Genomic DNA, 14,832 nt, shown 5'->3' with positions numbered 1-14,832 from the left:
ACGTAACAAAAACAGACAAAACAAAGGCAGACACAGGTGAACAGGGAAGATTACTGAGACAGAAACTTGGGTTAGATTTAAATTTCTGAATAAATGATCACTTTTACTGAACCTATTTTATGTTTTGCAAGAGATGCAGTTAACTGTACATTGGAGAAACCAAGAGAAGGTACCCCCAGAATTTAATACCACCAGAATTAAGTATTTGTGAATTTCCAGTGGACAAGGTATTTTATTGCTAATGGGTATTAATATCATGTATGTTTGCATTGCCATAGCAGCTACCAGGGGCATGTAAAGGTTTGGGGCTCAGCACTGCAATGTAACTTTTTAAAGTGACAGTAGTGCTAAAACACACTGTTTTAATAAACCCGAGATGGAAAAAAAAACTCATTTGGGACTGCTTTTGAATTCCATGGAATGAATATTATTATTTAAACATCCACTAGGGTAGCTCAGTAGTTAAATTGCTTCATTTGTAATCAGAAGGTTGACAGTTCCAGCCATACCACCAAGTTGCTGCTGTTGTGCAAGGCTCTTAACCCTCAATTGCTCAAGTTGTATTCATTCATAATTGTGTGTTGCTTTAGGTAAAAGCATCAGCTAAATGTTCATTGCTCTGAACATCCTGTCTAAGAACTACTGCCTACATGTTTCTGTGTTGAAAATTTGTCTTGTGTTTTATGCAATGAAAAATTAGTTTTTGAGATTGGCCAATTGACTGCTAGATTAAGTTTGAATGAAAATAGGTTCATTTCAGTTTATATCTGATTGATTGAGATCATAATGCTATGGTAAGGGTTATGGAAATGTAAGGTAGGGATATGTTTAAATATGGATGCAATCAGTAAACATGTTTCATCTTCTTTGGGGTTGAAGGGTACAAATACACATTCAGGAAAAGGAGAGCTTCAGAAGTATCAATTCGAATACTATTTACAGCATAGTGACAATCAATTAACATTCAACCGAAGATAAAAAATGGAAGCTAAGAAGGAAGACATGTTGATTGTCGTTTTATTTGGATGGTACTAAGGTCCAAATGGACACCAAAAATTACTTTCTGGTACTCATTATACAGTTAACAATACAATAACAATACACCCAACATGCAGTTGACAATTACAAAATTTGTTCTGTTAGATGTTATAGACAATGAGTGGATAGTTAGTTTATTATAAAAAATGGATTGTCCAAAAAGGGTTTCCTTTTTTCTTTTTGAATAATTTTAATTAACTGAAGGGTTTTATTTCTCTCATAGTTTTCATGTATGATCAAACTGATATCTCATCTTAACAAAGGCTGCCAAATGTAAAATTTAAACTTTAAATGTTCAAATGGAACATGCATTTGGAACCATTTTCATATTCATATATTACATATATGATGATATATGACATTTTCCTGTTCCTGGTTGTTGTCTCATTAATGGATTAGTTCCAAAAATCCAGATTGTTAACTTTACAAAAGTCAGTTCTGGTGATAGCAATTACACACATGATATAAACAACATCGAGGAAAAGATACACCATGAAGCAGATTTTGTCAAAACGGTTTGCAAAGTTGTGCCTCCTCTTTGTCTCCTTTTGCTCCTTCTCCATGTTCTGCAGGAAAGCCACAATTGTGTGCATTGACCTGTCTTCAGTATGCCCTCCAGCAGCCTTTGTTGCCACACCTTTCAGGTCTATGTTTGTTCAAAGAAAGCAATCAGGGTGCTGGAGCACTTTGAAATCACTCACACATTCCCAAGGACATAGGTTTAGTTGAATATCATCTTTGATTGTCCATCACTGATATATTGAGGCAAAAGCATTCTGACCATTCTATAATTGTTACTTTTAGGATTTCTCTCTTCGACACCTTGACTTGTGAGTATGTTGATCAATCCCAGAATATTTTTTCTTTGGAAAGTGTTTAAATAGTCTAAAAGTTACTTTTGTGAGCATATCAGTGGTGGACAATCTGTTAACAAAAAGTAGAACTGTCAGCATAGTAAAACAGTGTGTCTGTACAATTTGGTAATCTAATTGATTGTGATAGGTAAGGTTTGTAATGTACACACTTTGTATTTCATTTGCTGAGGTTACACATCCTACCCTTTTCATTGTCGTTCTTCGCTTCAGCATGGTCTGATGCATGTGGCTTTGGTGCTGGACAAAGAAGGATGCTGCCATCTGCAGCAAGTCGTGACAACACCATGGATGTCAGCAAACTCACCACCAGCACAATCAGGCAGAAACAGAAATGATAGCCTGGTGAATACAAATGAGATGTTTATTTTATTATAAACATTTCTTATAAATGTTAAGCTTTTTTGGAAGTTTTTGGATTACTCTTGAGATACATACCAGCTAATCTCCAAATTCAGTTTGATATAAGTGACAATTAGCACATTTAGCACGATGCAGTGTTGCCATGGCAATGACACTTGTTGGTTGAGGTATGCCTTTACCCTTCCCAATGTATATCTTCATCAGGGTGCTGTCCCTACTCACGGATCATAGGGCTGCAGATACCAGTGTCGGGCAAGTCTTCAGTGAGGATGAGGAGGGACATGGTGAAGCTGAGCACCAGTGTAATCTTGAAGGAACTACGTTTCCCCCCGTCCAGTGGCAGCGCGAAGCTCACCAGGTCAGCAATCAAGATCAGCAAGCTGGGCAGGAGGAGTGTCACTATAGTGTCGAAGGGGTTGGTATACATCGTAACCTGGGAGACGAGAGGAAAAAGGCATCATTCAGAATATGGAATAATAGAATAATAGTATTATGAAGAATGACTTGCAGTTTGCAATGGTATTGATCACCTATAAGCCCAAAAGATGCTGCAGCTCATAGCCAGCACTTTTGTAAGAAACAATGCTGAAGATAGAACAAGGGGTTATGCTTTGCCAGTGACTATATTATGGCATTCTGTTGATAATGTTTTGCCTATAAGTGCATTACAAGTGCATCTCCATGGACCCTTTTCCAGTATTAATACCCAGCAGGGCAGCTTTCTAGACAGTAAAACCAAGACATTACAGTACACATCAAACCCTAGTGATTGCTAAATGGTATTCCATATTTCACTTAATGGCACATTAATTTTCGTGAAAGTAAATGTGCACATTTACAGAGAGGTAGTTGCGGTTCTGATCTCCTCCATCTGCACGGAGCTCAACAGTCATGGTTTGCCACTCCCCTCGACTTTGTCCGACAGGTAATATCTCTCCATACTGGAAATGCAGGCCACAAGCTGAAGCCATACAAATGTGAAAGACCAAATGAATAATCTATACATTTTATACACATAACTTTAAGTACTGAAAATGAATCCAAACCAGTGTATAACATACAGCTCTCGCTCCACCCGTTCAGAGCCACGGGGCAGGAGTCCATAACAAATGGGTAGGTGAAGAGGTTGAGCGCACACACCACAGTGATGTACAGCTGGATGGCATGCAGCACAGTGCCGTCACGTTTCACCAGTATGTCACTGGAAACGGGCTTCACATCTGTCTCCACTCTACACCCGCAGGAGGGGACAAGAGATTAATCAGACACTGAGCAACATTACATCTAGGATAATACAACAATTGCAAAGCACAAAATTATCTATAAGTAAAATTGAATGATCTTATGTAAGCACCTGATTAATATTGAACACATTTTATTTAAATTTTGGTAGTTCTGATTTTTACCTTCATGTGAAAGTTAATCTTTTGATGCAAGAACTGTAAAACATGTTTTGTAATAATAGTCTAAAGTTATTTTATTGCATATCTACCATTAAAGCTATACTAATATCATTAATCCACATAGTGCCCTCTTAATGTATTTATGTTCTTCATGTACCTTTAGCCTTTTCTTATGTCTATAATCAAAGCCAAGCAGAACACCAGAGTAATGACATTGGTAGTGGAGGATAACTCACGCATTGTCTACTGTCAGATCAGGAGTCCAGATTTTATCAGCTGGTAGCATTAGTTCTGAAAAATTGTACTGTGGCTTGTTTGTCCATGCTAGATCTGGGTCTCTCCATGCCTGTCAAATACAGCAACAATACAGAATGTCCAATGCTTATCGAGCTGCTGCTGAATGCAGACATCTGCAGTCCTGAACAGCCCTTACCATTTGAATCACGATGCGACTCGAGAAACGCAGATTTTTTGTATCCTATGGTTAAAGGAAGGAACAAAAAAGCAGTTTCAGTTTGGCCATGTGCCTTCATCCACTTCTTCCATTCACTTATTAACGATCACTTATGCTCAGCAGCAAAGAAATACAGTTCTGTTTTTAAAAAGATGGATATGTACCACAGACAGGGTCTCGTACTGGATGGATGTGAGGTTCACATTGACTTGGCATGATGGAGGCTGAGGGGGACTGAACAGCTCCATGTTGATGAGCTTGTTGGCCAGGCACCGGCGTGAAACACAGGTGTCCTGAGATCCCACGACCTCAGGCCACAACACTATGAGACCAGTAAAGCCAGTGCAAACATTCCCACAAAGGTTTTTTGTCACATAAGAAAACTTAGTCACCCTAGAAGACTCTTGACTCAGCATAAACCAGTTAAGATGAACAGTAACAAAGCAAACCATATTCAGCAGCGTGGTTACAACTATGGTGTGGAATAAATTCCTACAGTGTTTGTGATCATTTTGATTATTATGAACACTGCAGGTGTCAATGGTGAAGTGTGTGATAGTACTTCTAAAAAAAGGCTATCAGAAACACCTTTTCATTATGTATAAAGAGCCACGGCACAGCAGACTGTAGCGTTTTCATGCTGCCAGCATTCCTGCTTCATTCATGGCACATATTGTTATAAGCTACGGAGTTGAATTAGAGTGCTAACTAGAGGATGAATAGAGCCTTCCAGAGCCATGCTAAGATGTAACCAGCAAGTCTTAATATTTAGTTAGTAACATAAACTTCTTACCAAGTAAAAGGAAGCAGAAAGATGTTAGGATTCTCTCTGAAAATGCCATATCAGCTTTCTCTCAAAACAAACGTTTGCATCTGCTGGGCAAAGTATTTATTCCTGAGGACAGTCTTGAGGAATTTGCTGTTCTTGTCTGATTGCAGTACAGAATCAAAACCCTCCACTGGGAACATGAAACAGCCTAAATCAACCTTTAATGATTTGGTGGTGAGCCTCTGCTTCTCAGTTGTGGTTCTTCTGAGCCGTTCTAGGGGGCCCACAGCAGAGGGCTCTTAATAAAGCAGCGCTATTAGCTCTGAAATCAACCGATTGCATGAGGTAAGATGAACAAAATACACAGCTCATATTTACAGCATGCAGAAACAAATGTAAACATGGACCAAAGACTGTGGTCTGGAGTTCTCAGCTATCAAAATTTTAATTCATCAATGCATTCATTTGTTGTTTGAGCACATGGTCATAACACAGCATTAATTACCCATATTCACCTGCGATGGGGCCATGCCTGGATGGACTTCTAAAGGCAATCATATCTGAAAATAATTAATTCCCCTCTCATCTTCCCACAGATTGTTCTGTGGGCTTTAATTATTCAGCTATTGAAAGAGCACAGTACAGCACACCTGTAGTATAATGCTTGTTATTATCGATAGATGGGGGTCAGTTGGTCCAGATTAGCTGGCTTCAGTTGGTTTTGCTTCTGTCTTGTTCTGGATGAGAGGCATTTTATCAGTATACTGTATTTATATATATATATATATATATATATATATATATATATATATATATATATATATATATATATATATATATATATATATATATCACTGTTAGTATAAGGTTCTTACCTTTGATCTTTTTATTGTTATATGTTAAAGTGATACATTAAACAGCTGAATTAATACTTGCAAAATGGATTATAATTGTCTCTTAATAAGCTTTGTGGCCAGAACCGTATCACCCCAAGAAAAGAGATGTAGAATTATTGAGTGTGTGAGGGAAAATGCTTAATGCTTGCTTAAAGGAGGACTAAGGAATATGTGACCTTTATGTGACCTTTGCCCTCATCTCGACCAGTCTGCAAGAAAGGCGAATAGAGAAGTGATGGAGTATGACAGTTATCGCTTAACTGTTGCTGCGCAGGGGTGCAGCAGCAGGGAGCAACAACTTGTTTTTAGCAGGAAAGAATGTTCAAGGACGGTTGAGAGGCCTGGCACCTGGAGTCACGAGATTACCTCATGAGAGAACAACGGGGAATGGTGGGGGTATATGAATTCATGTTTGAGGCTTCTCTCCCTCAGTGCATAAGGGACAGAACCAATAAAGCTTGCACATCTGGCTCAAGTCCTATTGATTTTTCCTTCACAGTTGTTAGCAATGTCTCTCATGTCACCTATGCTCCCTTCTGTTAGTTGTAGCAATAATAGTAGCAGAAGCCTCTTTCAGGTTTTCATAAATACACACCATGTCTGTAAATAGATCAAATGGATTTTTACAATGGATGGACAAACTCCCACTGAGTCCACAAAGTAAAGAGAAAACAGGGAACTGGGAGGGGCAAATAGATGACCTGACAGGTATTGAATGTGATTGGTTTCATTTGTGAAGAGTGGGTATGGTCTTCATTCCAGGCTTCACTGTTTTTTACTCAAGTAGCATTTATGAGGTTATGAAAAATTGCTGAATATATTTGTTTAGTTGAAAAGTTTAGCCTGGCTTAAACTCCATCAGAATAATAAATTTTTGCTTTAATGTTTTATTTGGTAAGTTCAGACCATTAATTGAGTACTTTGTAATGCTCAGCCTTCTGATGTCATTACCCAATGCAGTCAGTGATTAGATGAATGTCAGTTTCAACTGGTGGAGTTTCAACTTTTTGTAAACGTCCTCTTATTGGTTACACTACTACATCTGAGGACTGATGATATAGGTTCTAGATATTCAAACCAATACCCCTCCATTGTTAACGTGAAAGTCAGAACATTTCATTTATTCATGATTATCCCTGCCAAGAAGTAAGAGACCATCAAGATTGCTGAATAACCATTTTCTCTGAATCACCAACTGAATTTGTATGCATGATCTAAATGTGACTTGTCATGCAAAGACATGAACCTCATGGATAAGCATAGGTGTGACAAATTCAAACAGGCCAAATGCTTTCGGATAACAGAGTTTTAATTTACAGCGGAGTAATCAACAATCGTAAAAGTAAAACAGGCAAGAGTAAAAGCCAGAGCAGAAAGGTGATCAAATCCAAGGGAGACAACCAGAGTCATGGAGAATAAACCAAAAGAAGGACTGGAACATAAATGGAGAAAATGAAACATCATGAGACAGGGATGCTGGGAGGGGCCAACTGTGACAATAGGAAAACCAGTTTATTACTTATAGACAGGAACATGCTTATTTATTGTTTATATATTTAAATTTTTATGTAAAATTAAACAAAATGCAAAAATGTTCCACTTGTTTCAGACAATGAATTAAGATATGGGTGTATATGTGCGCAGTGAGTGTGGTGTGTGTGTGTGTGTGTGTGTGTGTGTGTGTGTGTGTGTGTGTGTGTGTGTGTGTGTGTGAGTGCGGTGTGTGTGTGTGCGAGTTGTGTGAGTATGGTGTATGTGAGTGTGGTCTGTAGTGGTATATGGGTGTATGTGTATAGTGGTATATGGGTGTATGTGTTTGTTGTATGGGTGTGATTGTGGTGTGTGTGTGATGTGAGTGTGGTGTGTGTAATGTGTGTGGTGTGTGTGTGTGTGTGTGTGAATGTTGTGTGTGTGTGGTGTGTGAGTGAGAGTTTGGTGTGTTTGTATGTGTGTGTGATAGAGTATAGCTCAGGTATAGGATGAAGATTACAATGGATTAATGCTGTTAGAAATCCAGATTGTTGACCATACAGACATCTAATCTGGTGAAAGCAATTACACATGTACTGTAAATGATATCAAGACTCAAGTATGTCCAGAAACAGATTTTATCCAAGTAGTTTGCAAAGTTCTGCCTCTTTTGCATCTTCCTTTGCTTTTCATCTAATTTCTCCACAAAACTCACAATCTTCGCCAGAGTGTCCCCATCTGCAGTCAAATGGGATGGTTTTAGAACTGCGGCCTTAACTTTAGGATCTAGCCAAAGAAGGAGGACAAAGATGTTACACCATTCTCACTGTTTCCAGGAGCCAAATGGTTAGGTCATAGTCAGTAAGCATTAAGATCACCAATACTCTGGTTATTAAACACACACTGAAACTCTGCTTATTTAGAGATTAAGAAAGCCTCAACAAGAAGATAGAGGGTGGCAGATCAGCCACCTATAATTGTACACCTATAAAATGCACCTTTAGGACAGGTGTTTCTAGTAAAGTAGTTGGTGAGTGTTTTTAGTTTTTAACACTGCTAGTGAATGTGAATTTAAAGTACATAGTGTATTTATTATGTCCTAATAAAACATATCTTTTGAACCTGCCTGGTGTACTCTGCTTCACACGTTTGCAGGGCTGGAGACTGCCATCTGTAGTCAGCTTCGTGAACACCATGGATGCGAGCATACTCAGCACCAGCACAAACAGGCAGAAGCAGAAGTGATACCCTAACGAACAGACACAAGAGGTGATAACCTAATGAACAGACATCAGAGGTCATAACCTTGGGACCAGAAACAAGAAGTGATAATCTAATGAATAGACACTTGAAGTCATAACCTAGGGAACAGACACATGAGATGATAATCTAATGAACAGACACTAGAGGTCATAATCTATGGAACAGACACAAGAGGTGATAACCCAATGAGCAGATACTAGTTTCCATAACCTAACAAACAGATACTAGTTTCCATAACCTAGCAGACACTAGAGGTCATAACCTTACAAACAGACACTATAGATCATAACCTAGGGAACAGACACTAGGGGTGATAACCCAAAAAAACAAACACTAGAGGTCATGATTTAGCAATCACACACTAGAGATGATAACCTAACAGACACTACAGGTCATCTCCCAAGGAACAGACACAAGAGGTGGAACCCAGAAAAAGCTAAGAATTTGCTTGCATCACTGCATTACTCTCTGAAGTAAATATCCACCTTACTATGAAGTGTAGTACACAAGATTGCAGTACTTTGTACTAAGATAATAAATAGGTGTTTTGTTGCCATAGCAAAAACGTGTGTTCGGCAGTGTGTGTGTGCAGTGGCGCTGCTGCTCACGGATCAAGGGGCTGCAGGGACCGTTGTCTGGAATATAGTCAGTGAGGATGAGGAGGAACATGGTGAAGCTGAGCACCAGCGTGATCTTGAAAGAGCTACGTTTCCCCCCGTCCAGCGGCAGAGCAAAGCTCACCAGGTCAGCCACCATGATTAATGCGCTGGGCAGGACGAGGGATACCAGCGCTTTAAATGGGTTGCTAGACATATTGACCTGATTCCAGTCATGGTATATTTAAAGGGGGGGGGGGGGGGGGAGAGAATAGAAAAAAACAGTTTTGCCACATTAGTTTTGCTCTAGAACTTTCCTTTGTTTCTTTGAAATTTTGCTAACATATTCTAACACATGTGCTTAGTGGGTGTGAAGTTAATTATTGACCCTTAGCGGTCAGTTTTTGTCTTTTAATATACTGCTGTCAAAATGTACCCTTTCTATTAACTTTAGTTCAGGACACATAATTCTAGATACACATCCTTATCCTCAACTTATTAATCACTCTCATGATGATGCACATTTAAAATCATGAAATATTAAAAAGCCTTTTCACTAATAGCTTTTACTACAGTTACATATAATGATATACTATCTGTGCATTTGGGGATTGACATAACAAAGCAGGGAAGTAACAAACTACTTGGAGGTAGTTGCGGTTGCTTTCGTAGAGCTCCACTGACACAGTTTGCCATTCCCCTCGATCCGCTGCCACAAAGGTTACTGAACCATAGAGGAGCTGCAGCTCACATGCTGTACCAACACAAGTGTGACAAGACCAGCATAGCTGAAAGATCATTCCAATTTATGATTCACTACCTTTTGAATACAGTCACTAAGAATGTAAAAAAAATACTACAAAATTGGCAATGAGCAATGAGTCTTAAGTGTGCAAATCTCAGTTTTGTTGTTATGTGGTTGGTAAATTTAAAAAGCCTCGGTGTGAGGAGCTCTATATAAACATTTAAATGCATGTTTGTGTACTGTTTGAACAGACTACTAGTTAAGGTCTTACAGCTTTGGTTCCAGCCGTTGAGGGCCACGGGGCAGGTCCCTCGAGCAAAAGGATAGGTGAGGAGGTCGATTCCACACTCAACTATGGTGTAGATGAGAATGGCATAGTTTATAGTGCCATCGTTTCTCACCACTGCATCATCAGATAAAGGCTTCACATCCAGATATATTCTATAAATATGGAAAGATTTTGGAGAGATCAGAACTTAAGTAAGATGACTTAAGGGCATACTGACACACCTCAGAATCTAGGCAGTAATTAAACAACATTAAACAATATGAGAAATTTTATGGGATATGATATCAAGTTTAAAAATGCATTTTAATCCATATCTAAAATAATTAGACAATTTTTAAACATTTGTAATCTTGCTCTATATGAATACTTATTATAGTGATTTATACCTAAAACTATATAAACCTTTACCACAGACAAGTCAAAAATCAATGGCTAAGCACAATTTGACTTACGCATTGTCCACAGTGAGTTTAGGTGTCCATATTTTATTAGCAGGCAGTACAAGTTCTTTGAATCTGTACTGGGAGTCTGACCATGTCATGTCTGGGTCTTTCCACTCCTAACAAACAGTAGTGGAAGGGTTTTTTTGTTTGTGTTTTTTAAATATCTCCAGAGTACGAGAGGGTGGCACAAAAACATAATGCTTCTAACATTTGGAAAATGGAGAAAAACATTTGTTTTAGATTCAACCAAGTGTTTCATTACAGAGATCCTTCATCAGCTGTGCATATATGCGATAGATCTAAAGCAAAACTGAATAAACTTCTGTCCTTTGTTTTAAATTGTGTTTTTTCTGGGGTTTTTTTTTTCATAAAACTGTTGTTTGTGGTGATATTTGGTCATATTTCAATGTAAATCTGAGGACAGGAGTGGCATCACACTGCATTAAACACCATTTGGCTCAGCGCCAAAGCTAATAAATGAACCAAAATAGTGTCATTCACTTATAATAATATACAATAATAACCAGTGTGACTATGTAAATACTTCTGGTACTGTTTAGATTTGAATAGAGAACTTACCATATTAACTTTAATGCAGCTAGAGAACTTCATTTCTTTGGTGTTCTTGAAAGATGTGAAAGAGCAGAAGACATAATTATAGTGAACATGAAGGCTTTTAAATGTGCTTCTTAATGCAAGAATGGTTAAGCTCAACTTGAAGATGATATTTTGATACTTACGACAGAGAGAGTTTCATACTGGATGGATGTGAGGTTCACAGCAATGAGGCACTCTTGTGATTGTGGGGCACTAATCAGGTTCTTTTCAATAAACTCATTAGCCAGACATCGGCGAGTGATGCAGGCAGCTTTGGATTCCAAGACCACTGCGTGACAACAAAAAAACAAATTAAAACTAACTGAAGCCAGTATTGTAACTCCAGAAGCTATGTTTTCACTAACGATTTAAACTGAACACATTACCATGAAAAACTCTATTCAACTGAAATTTGCTTACACATTTGCTCATTGACTTGATGCTCCTGGATTGTTTTCATGGGTTAGTTAATTTACTGGTTTCAACAAAACTACACCAAATTACTCACCAATAAGGAAAGACAAAAAAACAAGATATTTTACAATCCTCTGTTTGGGCGCCATACCAGTCTTCATATTCACTGCCAGTGGAATAAAGAAGAATCTGACATGCACCATTAAAACTGCCACTCAGTAAAAGCTCTACCTGCACTCTGCCTGGCTCATCAAAAACCCTGTGCTGCTCTCCTGACTGTGCTTCCTCTTATCCTGCAGAGGTAACAGATGTCGGAAAATCTTTTAAAAGGTACAACTACCTGATCAATGACTTGCACACTGCCATAAGAAACAAAAGCTCAGCTCTTCTGGAAGGTCCCCCATATCCCAGTGCAAACATAAAGCTTGTGTAAAAGGGTATTAATCCCCATGGTTGCTGGTTGAAGAGCTTACATGCTTTTGTAGTGTAGCAGAGCATTATGCCTAACAATCTGCAGCCTGTTCACCTGCCCCTTTCAATAGGCTCTGCTTTGCTGCACTACTAAGGCTATACAATAACATTACAGAACAATTCACAATCTCAGGCATTACTGTGAAGATGCAAAGTCTGCCACTAATGGAATGGGTAAAAAAAAACCTTATTGTACCCTGAAGCTTGCTGTGACAGTTAAGTAGAAAACTCTGATTAGCCATTCTTTTGCCTTTATTGGCTTTACTAACAGATAATATTACATGGATTTAAGAGTACCAGTTGGCTTAATTTTTGGGACAACTCAAATGTAATGAAGCAGATACCATGGCCTACATTGAGGGCCAGTCATATCAGATGACATAGAGGGGATTCACATCTGCTCCATACAGACTCTCCACTGGTGTTCCACAAGGCCACAGTGCTTGGACCTCTGCTGGTCTCTCCTGTTCTGTTTGCGAAGACATTCTCACATGGTTTCTCATTCCACTTCTATTCTGGTGATACCTGATTTTCTATTTTCTACCCTCTGACAATCAGGTTCCTGCTAGTATCACAGCCTAGCAGATATCTCTTCATGGCTTCATCTACTGATGCTAAATCTCAGAAAGACTGAACCAGGTCAAGCACTTGGGATCTCACTAGAGAACTCTTGCATCTCTCCAGCTGACAAGGTACTAATACATATCCAACTATCATTCTCTCTGTAATGCAGATTCCTCAACTAAACACCAGGAAAATATAAGAGCTCCAGGTGCTTGTCAGTCCCTTGCCATCTTGAAACTGTATTTCTGTAACTCGCTTCTAGCATGCCTTCCTTTCAGTGACATTAGATCCCAACAACTCATCCAGAATGCAGCTGTATGGCTTGTTTTCAGCCTCCTGATGTTATAATGTCACCCTCCTCTGCTGTGTTCTCTTCACTGTCTCCCTGTAGTAGCTTGCATCAGATATAAAACCTTGACACTCAACTACAAAGTCATCACTGGACCAGGTCCCACATACCTAAAAGCTCTAATGAAACCCATTCCCACATTGCTTCGAGCCTCTAGCAATGCTCGACTTGAACCACCATCCCTCAAGAAACAAAGAAGACATGCATTTAGACTCTTCACTGTCTTGGCACTGAACTTCTACTGGCTGACTATTCGAATGAGTCAATGTCTGTCTTCAAAGGAAAACTGAAGTCACCTCTTCAATGAGTCACTTAAATATGAACTTAAAACTCTTTTACTGTCTTCTTCTCCAATCAAATTAGGGCTTTAGCCTGATAGTATTCCTAACATTGACTTATTAACATTAACATTATCTATTGTCACATGAGGCTAAGTACTTGATAGAATCTACAAAGTACTTCTGTAAGTTGTTCTGGACAAGGGAATATGCCAAAAATAAATATAAATGCATATTGTATAAAGTGATTAAAAATATCATATAAAGTCATTTAATGTATTTAATTTATTCATTTAATTTAGTTTAATTGAATTTAAACACAAAGATTCAAAAAACAACTTCAAAAACCTTTGAAGTGTACCTGTAATCATGAAACTGTCCTGTGACTCCAAGTTTTTCATTTTTTAATCTAAAATGCAGATTGCAGATTTTTTCAGTTATTTAAACCCAAACTAGTTATAAGAGACTAGCATTGTGAGACACAAACCAAATGTTTTCTCTATTTTTTCACATTATTTTATTGTCATGTTACGGCCCTGTCTCCTCCTCAAACGTCTTTGTGTGTGTGTTCGTTTGTGTTGCCACGCCCTAACGTGTCGTTCACCTGTCTTGTATTATGTGTAATCGTCTTGAGTGTATATATGTCTCATGTGTCGTAGTAAGTTTGTTGGTGTTTAAGGAGTGTATAGTGTTTGTGCTTTGTTATCTGTTTGAAATAATAAACGTATGTCTGATCATGCCTATTCCCCACATCCTGATTGCCTCGAAGCATCACAGAAACACCAACCGAAGAAGGATGCATGGGAAGGGTAAGAAGAAGGGGAAGAGGCGGAGTAAATGCACTTCCTCAGCCCATGCATGAAAGCCTCCTGTGTTCCTGGGTACCCTCCTGACTCCCACAAAAGGAAGGCGTGTTCCTGGTGCGGAAGTGGGGGAGCCACATGGGACTACGTCTGACTACCATGACTGGTACAATGATTTCCAGTCCTCGGAGTCGGACACCGTGGACTTCTCCCGTACCACCAAGAGACCATCGCTCATCCTGACCTCGCTCAATGGGTCCTACGAAGACCAGACTGGCTGTGATGACCAGTACTCGGAGGTGGATTCCACTGGGTTTTCCGGAAACCAGCCAAACTATGAGGACCGGTACTCGAAAGTGGAATCTGCTGGAACCTGCATGGAACATAGAGAGGGCTACGTGGAGTATGGCAAGAGAGGGGAGTGTAGTGACATTGCTCTGGAGTCGGACATGGGGTCCGATCGAGAGGAGGACTCATTGATGGAGGTGGAGGAGGTACCTCAGGAGGATCCTTCCTCTCAGAACGACACTATAGGCTCCAAGGATGAAGAAACCCCAGCACCCAAGGCTCCACCTAAGGCTCCGCCCAGGGCAAGCCACTCTGGGGCAAGCAAGCAGCCCAGGGCGACTGGCAGAGAGGCCACATGGTCGGCAGAGAAGGAAACTCCTCCTCCTAAGACGAGGAGCACTAAAGTGCATGCACCTACGCCTAAGCTTCGGGGAGGTAAAAAGGCAGCGGCACCAGAGCTTGCTCCA

General features: G+C 39.4%; 2 protein-coding genes across 2 annotated transcripts; both read right to left on the bottom strand.

Annotated features, from left to right (window-relative positions):
* Positions 1–1,065: 1,065 nt before the first annotated feature.
* On the bottom strand, positions 1,066–5,058 carry LOC145653737 (5-hydroxytryptamine receptor 3A-like). The gene is made up of 9 exons (XM_081707689.1): positions 4,924–5,058; positions 4,295–4,452; positions 4,110–4,154; positions 3,913–4,022; positions 3,335–3,504; positions 3,113–3,234; positions 2,496–2,706; positions 2,092–2,252; positions 1,066–1,688 (listed from the first exon to the last, which is right to left on the bottom strand). The coding sequence occupies exons 1-9, from the start codon at positions 4,970–4,972 to the stop codon at positions 1,434–1,436; spliced, it is 1,281 nt and encodes a 426-aa protein (XP_081563815.1). The 5' UTR covers positions 4,973–5,058; the 3' UTR covers positions 1,066–1,433.
* A 2,986-nt stretch (positions 5,059–8,044) lies between these two features.
* Positions 8,045–11,874, bottom strand: LOC145653813 (5-hydroxytryptamine receptor 3A-like). Its single transcript, XM_081708067.1, has 9 exons — positions 11,707–11,874; positions 11,342–11,487; positions 11,181–11,225; positions 10,611–10,717; positions 10,141–10,310; positions 9,769–9,878; positions 9,137–9,347; positions 8,388–8,514; positions 8,045–8,051 (listed from the first exon to the last, which is right to left on the bottom strand). The coding sequence occupies exons 1-9, from the start codon at positions 11,813–11,815 to the stop codon at positions 8,045–8,047; spliced, it is 1,032 nt and encodes a 343-aa protein (XP_081564193.1). The 5' UTR covers positions 11,816–11,874.
* Between the last annotated feature and the right edge of the window lie 2,958 nt (positions 11,875–14,832).

The sequence above is a fragment of the Electrophorus electricus genome, chromosome 3 (genome assembly GCF_041902795.1).
Source record: "Electrophorus electricus isolate QZ-2024a chromosome 3, ASM4190279v1, whole genome shotgun sequence".
In the NCBI taxonomy this organism is placed as follows: domain Eukaryota; kingdom Metazoa; phylum Chordata; class Actinopteri; order Gymnotiformes; family Gymnotidae; genus Electrophorus; species Electrophorus electricus.
The sequence above is the reverse complement of the archived record's forward strand: the minus strand, read 5'-3'. Positions and strand labels throughout refer to the sequence as shown.

Coding starts and splice junctions, on each gene's coding strand:
- LOC145653813 (XM_081708067.1), bottom strand. CDS start 11,815: ATGGTGCATGTCAGATTCTTCTTTATTCCACTGGCAGTGAATATGAAG. Junction 10,718..11,180: donor GCTGCATTAAAGTTAATATG/GTAAGTTCTCTA, acceptor ACTGTTTGTTAG/GAGTGGAAAGACCCAGACAT. Junction 9,348..9,768: donor GCAACCGCAACTACCTCCAA/GTAGTTTGTTAC, acceptor GACTGGAATCAG/GTCAATATGTCTAGCAACCC.
- LOC145653737 (XM_081707689.1), bottom strand. CDS start 4,972: ATGGCATTTTCAGAGAGAATCCTAACATCTTTCTGCTTCCTTTTACTT. Junction 2,253..2,495: donor TATCTGCAGCCCTATGATCC/GTGAGTAGGGAC, acceptor TGTATTCACCAG/GCTATCATTTCTGTTTCTGC. Junction 1,689..2,091: donor ACGACAATGAAAAGGGTAGG/ATGTGTAACCTC, acceptor CTTTGAACAAAC/ATAGACCTGAAAGGTGTGGC.